The following is a 9,209-nucleotide window of genomic DNA, read 5'->3' as shown; positions in this document are numbered from 1 at the left end:
TTTAACACCGGGCAGCCAGAAGCTGAAGAAGACCTATACTGCTTTGCACAGTTCTGCACTTCTGCTAACCACGGCAGCAGCAGAGGCAATAGTAGCGACAGTGTATCGTTAGAACTTACGGATGGAAAAGGTCGAACAACGGCTGGGCCTCCCACCTCGCAGACTATTGCAAGCCAGCACGAGAGACCGAGATGCCATCCTTTCGGCCCATTAAAGCTTCATGATCTGTTTGCTTGAAAAACCAAAATATACTACTGTAGCACCGCACCTCCATCCTCCATGCACCTTGCAGATGCAGTACAACATTGCCCACACAACTGAACAGAACTACAGAAGAGAAGATTGTAGATCATTCCTGCTGATGACTGACGCGACTCCATCCACGCGGCCACAACCAAAGCATATACGTACAGAGAGTATAACGGGAACACATCAGAGCCTCTCTCATCATCGTCCACAGTTACTGACTTAATTACATTACACGAATCAAGAGGCCTGGGCCTCCGCTACGGCCTCGGTGTTCTTCTTGGCCCTGGCCTCGTTCCACTCGCCGTAGGAGTAGGACGCAAGGCCCCAGAGCGAGAGCACCAGCGCCACGCCCTTCTCGCTGCTGAACTTCTCGTGCAGGAAGATCACGGCGGCCACCTCGGTGACCGGGATGAAGACCGCGATGAGGATGCCCGCGAGCAGCGTGTGCACGCAGAAGATGACCCCCACGGCGCCCAGGAAGAAGAACTGCCACAGCACGGCCGCCCACACCAGCACCGTGTAGTACCGGGCCTCCCCCAGCTCGAAGCGCTTCGCCTCACTTGGGATCGCCTGCAAGCACAACGGCAGATTTGCTCAGGAAAAATATGCGGAGCAGACGTTCAGTAATCACTTGCAAATTCCAGCATGAGTGTAATTAAGCTCCCTCATTGGGTGCATCATCATGCAGCCGTGTGCAAAAAAGAAACAAATAACATAAAGAGAAAGCGGAAAGTGTGTTCCACAAAAGCATGAGTTTTTTTGTACTTGTAAAAAATCTCACATGCGCCATCTTTTCAAAAATAACAAGAAGTGTTCATTATGAACTGGCAAATATTTCGCGCAAGATGCCCTTTTGAATATATGCTTCAGAAATGGCCTAGATTATGCGAACAAAAGGTATCCCGGAAAGGAGAAGACGGGAACGATGACAATCTGCTCGTCCTTGAGAACAGTGGATGATTCGTTGGGCAACTCATCGCCGGCCAGTCAACTATGTACTCATTTTCGCTAGGTACAAGGCAAATCTTGCATACTGTCAGTTCAGAATCAAAAGTTAAAAGCTTTCAAGTCCCGATCCCACACAAACATAGCATTTATTCGGTGGTAAAGGGCATCCAGAAGACAGTATGCATGAGCCTGTTTGGGAGGGCTTCATTGCCTTGGACTTCACCTGTTTTGTACAAATTGAGGTACTATAACGCGAACCTGTTTTTGAAACTGAGACAAAAATGATAGAAAGCTAGGTGAAGCTATTTTTTTTTCCCTTCACCGATGAAGACATTTCGGTATAAGTCCTTCCAGATAGTAGCTCCTATAACATAACAATCGAGGGTGGAAGCATTCAGCGGATGAGCTGATTTGTCTTTCCAGCTATAATATTTGCGTCTTTTGTTCTCTGAATGAATATCTCTACTTGAAGAATTTTACTAGCACTAATTTTGATGTAAATCTGCGCGATGAAACTGAATGCACAGCCCAGACTCGACAGGCTTTTAGACCGACGCTGCAGCCACGAGTTCCACTCGCAACTTTCTACCACTCGCAATTGCTTTGTGCCGTGAAGAATGGACCAAGCACAATCGTATCTGAGGCTTCTGAGCCGCCAGAACGATACGGAAAATAAGTGCTGATGCTTACTCTTATATGGGAATCCCGTCTGCAAAAATGTGTGGGTATTGGTGCCGTTCGAGATCGGCCAATTACGGGTGGGTACGATTCCTCCTATAAGTTTAGTACTCCCACCATCCTAAATTATTATTTATTTTGAATTTTCCAGATATATAGCTTTTGATATGTACTCCTTTCATTTTTATTTGTAAGGCGCACACGCATATCGACATGGTCATCCAAGCAAGAGAAAGATTTGGCTCAACTATCTTCAGGGAGATGGTCATTGTGACGGCCTGGTGTTTATGGTGTCATCGAAATAGCATTGTCTTTGATAAAGAGGCTCCGTGTCTTTTGCAACTTGGAGAGTGAGCTTTGTGGAGGAGCTACGGCTGGTCCCCCTAAGGGCAAAATCAGCGTTCAAGGAGAGGATAAATACTTGTTGAGTAGTCTCTCGTAGAATTCCACCTTTTTCTTTTTGAGGCTTGAAGCCTTTACCTCTATAAATACTCCCTTTTTATATATATGCAAAAATATGGGAGGGGCCTCTCCTGCCGTTTCCGTAAAAAAATAAGTAAAACATTACCATCTTTGATCAATAATTTAACTATCACTTTTTATTTTTTATAGTATAAATTTGAAATTGTTAGATTTGTAATCAAATGTACTCTCCAATGATCATAAGTTTATAACCATAAACAGTATAATATAAGATAAATGGATGGTCAAAGTGTAATTTGTAAGACCGTGAGTCGTATTACACCTTATAAAAATAAAGGGAGGGAGTATAATTTGGGACGGAGAGATATACAAGAACAAATTATGCAAGACCATCTCCAGCAGGCACAGCTCGCTCAAAGTGTGTCACACAGGGGTGTGGCTGTCATCTGCGGTCTGCCTAGGTGTGGAGTCTCGCTCGACGGTTTGGATACAGCGACGACGCAGGCACGGGGGAGTGATTTTCTTATGCAAAATAAGATGCACGGATGATTGCTACCCACGCTCATTTCAATAAAAAATTGTTCAACGTGCGCATTGGCGAGGCTAGTGGAGAAGTGGCACGTAGGCGTAGACGCAGGAGGCATGTTGGCACGTACCTGGAAGTCCTTGTTGACGATCATGCCGGCGGTGAAGAACGCGGTGGCGACTAACCCAATGACCAGCTGCAACTCCATCGCCACAGAGTACGTCAGGACTCTGCCGCCGCCCGCGGCGCACTTGTAAGCGAGCTCGACCAGCGGCATGAGGACCCCGCCCAGCGCCGCGGCGCCGAGGGTGAGAACGAAGCCCAGCCAGTACTGGCCCCTGGTTACCCCCTCGGGGCGGTCGGAGGAGACGTGCAACCCCAGCACGACGCCGCCCACCGTCAGCAGAGCCACGGCGTTCACGGTCGCCGCCGTCAGCCGGTGCCGCACTATGAGGAACGAGAAGAGCACCGTGAACACGAGCTGCGTCGAGATGAGAATCGCGGAGGTGGAGACGGGAAGGAACTCGAGCCCCCAGGCGTAGAGGAAGTCGTCGACGCCCGTGATGACGCCGAGCCCCGCAGCGGCCAGCAGAAAGCGCGCCGGGGAGAGCAGGACGGGAGCGCCCCGGTCGCGCGCGCGGCGGCTGGCGTAGGAACCTGCCAGGGGGATCAGCAGCAGCGGCCAGCCGCCGGTCTGGAGCCCCGCGGAGAGCCACTGCCGCTGGCCACCGTTGATGTAATAGAGGCGGCTAAGGAGCTGCCCGCCCGTGCCACCAAGGGCGAGCAGCGTGCAGTTGAGCGCGACCAGGAGGCGTCCCATCGTCGTCTTGCTGCGTGTGGGCGGCGAGTCGTTACGGGCTACGGCCGTGGCTGTGTCTGGCACTGCGCTTTGGAATTTAGATGCAACGGTGACGCCGGATCCAGGATGGCTGGATGAGGCCAAAGGGCCGGTGTGTTGTTGGGTCTCTTGTAGCAGCAAGGGGCAGGCAGAAAAGTAGACAGACAGTATCTACGGCAGCAAGCAGCAAGCAGCAGCAGTGCAGAAAAGTAGTCTCAAATCTCAAACAACGGCTGGGCCTCAGAAACTCGATCGCGCACGAAAGCCGGAGATGCCATCCTTTCGGCCCATCATTTACTGCCTGCGATTGTCGTCGTCTCTTTGGCGCCACGCGAACTATCCGTCGCCCACGGCCCATTTGTTCTGCGATTGATGGACGGCCTCGTAGGCGGCTCCGCGCCGGGCCCGCGACTATACATCGCGTATGCAATGGATATCGACTTATCGTCTAAGGCCCCGTTTGTATCCGCTTATAAGCGACTTATCGGTGGAAATAAGTGAGAATCCCGCCAAACGTTTTGCTTATTTCCATCGATTCTCGCTTATGTGGTAAGCCGCTTCAACGATTTGAACTACGAGAAGCGAAAAGCGAGAAGCGAGAAAATCTTCGCTTAAATTATAATCTAAGCGTGGCTAGGAAAAGCGTATACAAACAGGGCCTAAAGGATCTCCGCGTGGGCTGCCCAATAATCATTTTATATTTGCTTTTTCTGACTGTTTCAGTCCACCAAAAGTAGACGAAGGAATTTTGATGCAGGATGGACTACTACATACTATTGGTGAGATGATGGTCTGCACTAAAAATAGCCTCTTTACGAATAACGACGAGAGGTACGGTATCTTACAGTATAGGCTGACTTCACTTTCACTTGTTAAGCATCTTTCCTGTACATTGAAAGCGACTCTTCTTCGTATCAAGAGTAGTAGAAAATTGTTAGGTAAGTTTAAATGCTTAAAGCATTGTATGTAGCTGGTAACTTTTCTTCTTTATTTCTTCTGTGTTCTTATTTCCTTTGTATTTTCCCATGCTTATTTTATATTTGTTTATATCTTTTCTTTCATAATATTAAAGTGTTCTTTTCTTCTTCCTTCTTCTTTAAATCATTTACATTATTTTTGTTTTCTTTTTACTTTCCCTTACTCCCCATCTCATGTTTTCCTTTTTCATCCTCGTATTTTTTATTCTATTCTTTTTTATCCATTCTTTATTCACTTATTGCTTATTATGTTTAGGTAGTTTTCATCCTCCTTTACTTGATATATAATTTTATCTATTTAATTTTTCATATTATAATATTTATTTAATGTTCCTTCTTGACTACCTAATTTATCTTTCATTTTTTCTTTTTTATTTCCCTCTCTCTGTTATTTTTTGTTTTTACTCTTTACTTTTTTATTATTTATGATCTTGCGTATATTTTTCTTAGTACATAATTAGCGAAAAGGTGCTAATTTTATATTTTAAATTACTCCACTGGAGAATTTTGGCTACTACTTAGTATAGTTAGTTGTTCTATATATGTATTCATAATGTATTTGTTCCAAGTGTGCAACTTTTGTTCGATGAGTTCATATATTTTGTTCTAGGTGTGTAAATATTTATTCTGTGAGTTTCTACAATTTATTCGAGGTATATAGATTTTGTTCCATAAGTTCATATAATTTGTTTGACGTGTACAACTATTTTGTTTTGTGGGTTCATATAATTTGTTTTGGGCTTATAATTTTTTATTCCATGAATTTATATAATCTGTTTGATAACTACAATTATAATTTGTTTGATTTATGAATCTTCCAACTTAATGTTCATTCTACTGTTTTGTCCTACACGACCAAATTTTCAATCTATCGTTCGCGTCACACAATCACTTATTTTGATGTTCAATATTTTATTCATTATTTATATTATTTGTTCGTCATTTTTAGTTTTTTTCATGAAACAATCATTTGTTCTAGTTACTCAAGTACTTGTTCGTTGTAATCAAAATTAATATTTCATTTTAAAAATATTTTTTTAAAAAATTTCACCTAGATATAGTCATGTGTTGTCTTGTTTTGAAGATCTTATCATAAGAAATATAGTGATGCAATCAGAATTTTATTTTGATGATTAGTTTGCGATTTATAGCTTTTTTAGGTTCGGATATGTATGCATGTGGATGATGTCATCATTTTTTTTTATCTTCTATTGCATGCATGCACACCAGCTGCCGACATCTCATTATTTAATAACGCATCAAATGTGTTGTTGGTGCCTGATAGGCTAAGCTGCTGCAGCGCGGACTACTTTTTCTTTAGATGACAGTTGTCAAATCTGTCGCCTTCAGTGACGCATAGACACACCCCCGCGCCGGAGGGTGCAGGAGAGAACACGACAGCGGATTCTTCTATCACTTGCGCGACATCTAACTACAAGTGCGCTGTGGATGGAACTACCACTGGTTTGTTCAAACTTTCTGGTAGCTTTGTTAGCGTGAAAAGCTAGAACATCGAATTTCTAATGCAACTTTCAGAAAGCTAGAAGTTCAGAAAAATTAAGTTTATACGGAAAGCTGAAAAGTTTGATTTTAGAAGCTTTTCATAGCTTTCTTAGCTCAGAAAGCTAAATACATCTTCTAAAAGATAGTGTTGACTTTCAGAACAAAAGCTAGTAGCAAGCTAAAAAAAATCAAAAGTAGTAGATCAAACAAATATGCTCCAGTAGGCCGTAGCCTCACCCTCACCCTCGACGACGCATATTCTCGTGTTTCTAAATGACACCCTCGCCCAACACGACCAGCATGGCAGGAGCTTTGCGGCCCAAATCATGCGAGAGTAGGTCAGGTGGGCGGAGCCATAGTGAGATAGTTTTTTTTTTCTTACAAAAACTTTTAAGTATCTAAGATAAGGTGAGCGAGCTACCCAACCATATATACTACCTGATCCTCGTAATTAAATTAGCCTATCCGAAATGTCAAGTCATGATTCATCGATTGTTAAATCAATTGTAAGAAAAGGGAACAAGCATGCACACTATTTTATGAAGATAAAAAATTAAATTAGCTTATTCAAAACTTGAATTATGGTTCACTAGTCGTCGAATCAGTTGTAAGAAGGGAAGGGCACGACGTAGGTGAGGTGGGAGAAGTAAGCATGTATACTATCTGATTCTTATAAATGTTTGAGATAGAATCCGTAGATTGTTGAATCGGGTGTAAGAAAATGTTGAATATGCATCAAGCGGGATGGCAATCTAGGTAAGGTGGGGAACAAGAATGCACACTATCTTATCCGGTGAAGTATTGAATTAGTCTATCTAAAATATTGAGTTAGTGTTCGCTGGTTGTTGAATTAATTGTAAGAAGGGACTAACCTTGGCGAGGAGGGGGAAGTAAGTATGTATGATGTTGAATTAGTCTATTCGAAATGTTGAGATAACATTTGCAGATTGTTGAATTGGGTGTAAGAGAATCGGGTCGGTGGGCTACAATAGTTAAACTATATGGGTTTAGTAACTAGCTAGCTACTGAAAAGCATGTATCCCATAGAATAATGTAGGAACGGGCGATCGGATCAAAATATTTTTCCGCCAGTGCTGTGCTCACCCTATATACAAAAGCTCTCGAAGTTCTTCTACAGTTGAAGACTAGAAGCGGCAAGGGTGCAAGACGTGTCCGCGCACCTGGAAGTCTTTGTTGACTATCATGCCGACGGTGCAGAAAGCGGTGGCGAAGAACCCCATCACCAGCTGCATCTCCATCACCAGCGCGTACGTGACGGCGCGGCCGCCACCCGCGGCGCGCTTGTACGCAAGCTCGACCAGCGGCAGGATGAGCCCGTACAGCGCCGCGGCGCCGAGTGCCAGGGCGAAGCCCATCAAGTACTGCCCCTTGGTGGCGCCCGCGGGGCGGTCGGACGAGACGTGCAGTCCCAGCACGGCGGCGCCCGCCGTCAGGAGCGCCACGGCGTTCACGGTCGTCGCCGTGAGCCGCTGGCGCACGATGAGGAACGCGAAGAACACCGTGAACGCGAGCTGCGTCGAGATGAGGATCGCGGAGGTGGAGACGGGCAAATACCGGAGGCTCAACGCGTAGATGAAGTTGTCCGCACCCGTGGCGACGCCGAGCCCCGCGGCGGCGAGCAGCACGCGCGGCGGGGTGAGCAGGAGCGGGGCACGCCAGTCGCACGCGCGGCGGGCGGCGTAGGAAGCCGCCACGGGGACCAGCAGCAGCGGCCAGCCGGCGGACTGGAGCCACGCCGAGAGCCACTCCCGTTGGCCGCCCTTGTCGTAGTAGAGGCGGGTGAGGAGCGGCCCGGCCGTGGTGCCCAACGCGAGCATCCCGCAGTTGAGCGCCACCATGAGGCGGCGCACCAGCTTGCCGCGTGTTGGCGAGGAGTCCTTGCGCGCTTCCACGTCCATGACCGTTGGGCGTTGGCTGGCGTGAACGTTGTCAGTGGGCTGCCCTGGTATGGAATTGGAATCTTGCCACGCCTCAGAAAAACTGTTGCGTCACAACTCGCAAGGTTGATTGTCAATCCGCGCTCTGGGCGGTGCCAGTGTGTCACAACTCACAAACATGCGAAGTAGGCACGCTTCTTATCAGCTAGCCCTGCTGGTCTCTGCAGCCTCGTCCCATTTCGCCGAGCCGCCGCCAGCCGCCATCACATGAACAAGAAAATCATGACGAGACTTGAACGCTGGGTTCAGATCCCAACAAGTCTGCGGTCATGTTTGATCATCGGAATCGCAGCAAAGAAGAGTGTCGTTTTCCCCTGAAACTGACAAGATAGAGTACGAGCGTTTGCCGCGGGCGGATTTGGCGGATGCAACGATGCAGCGGACTTCGAGGGCGTCGCGTAGCCATGGAGGTAAGCTCCGTTGACTGGCAGAATTGTTTTTAGCCGTCTGAGTGGAATGAGCCGTCATCGTCACGCATCACGCTGCGATTCATGATCACTGCCCTACAGAAGTAAAACAGTGGCCAACCGACAAATCCTTACCTACAGTACGCACTGATTAGTGAGCGCTCGGCTGCTCCGCACACCTCTGCTGACCGGCGTGCCAGCAGAGCCAGATCGGCGGCGTCCCGCAAGCACAGGGCGCGCCATCAGATGCTGAAAACGTACTGCACGTGCGTGCGCGGGAGTGCGAGGGGCGTGGCCGACCAGGCGTTGGCAAGACCAAGACGTGGTGGCGCTAGCAGGACGCCCTCGCGAGCATCGCGATCGCGAAAGGCCTGGGGTAGTGGGGTGCGTCGCGGTCGCGGTCGCGGCTGGGCTCTGTCGATCCGTCATCCGTAGCATCCAGATGATGCGAGGGTCGCTGGCACCCGTGGTCCTCGTACGCGGGGAGGCCCCAGCCGCTCCCTAGCGGCGCCGCGCCGCGCCGAGAGCATTGCCAGCGACAGGTGTGGCGCAACGTGCCCCAAGCACGCACCCATCACGAAACCCTTATCGAGCGGGGCGGGGTGAATTGATTGCTCAGCACGTACGGGCTGCACCGTTTGGATGCTTATCACATCAAATATTCGGAGTCTAATTAGAAAGACTAAATATAAGTTAATTATA

The 9,209-nt window shown here is 47.7% G+C and overlaps 1 protein-coding gene across 2 annotated transcripts; it reads right to left on the bottom strand.

Annotated features, from left to right (window-relative positions):
- Positions 1-200: 200 nt before the first annotated feature.
- LOC117842910 (purine permease 3) lies at positions 201-8,277 on the bottom strand. Of its 2 annotated transcripts, none has more exons than XM_034723430.2 (2): positions 7,324-8,277; positions 201-819 (listed from the first exon to the last, which is right to left on the bottom strand). In XM_034723430.2, exons 1-2 carry the CDS (start codon positions 8,059-8,061, stop codon positions 487-489), a joined length of 1,071 nt encoding a protein of 356 aa, XP_034579321.1. In that variant the 5' UTR covers positions 8,062-8,277; the 3' UTR covers positions 201-486. The 2 variants fall into 2 exon arrangements, with proteins under 2 accessions (XP_034579321.1, XP_072147561.1); XM_072291460.1 differs by lacking the exon at positions 7,324-8,277 and adding an exon at positions 2,955-4,193.
- Between the last annotated feature and the right edge of the window lie 932 nt (positions 8,278-9,209).

The sequence above is a fragment of the Setaria viridis genome, chromosome 2 (assembly GCF_005286985.2).
Source record: "Setaria viridis chromosome 2, Setaria_viridis_v4.0, whole genome shotgun sequence".
NCBI classification, from domain to species: Eukaryota; Viridiplantae; Streptophyta; class Magnoliopsida; order Poales; family Poaceae; genus Setaria; species Setaria viridis.
Note: the sequence above shows the minus strand (reverse complement) of the source record. Positions and strands in the feature narration are given on the sequence as shown.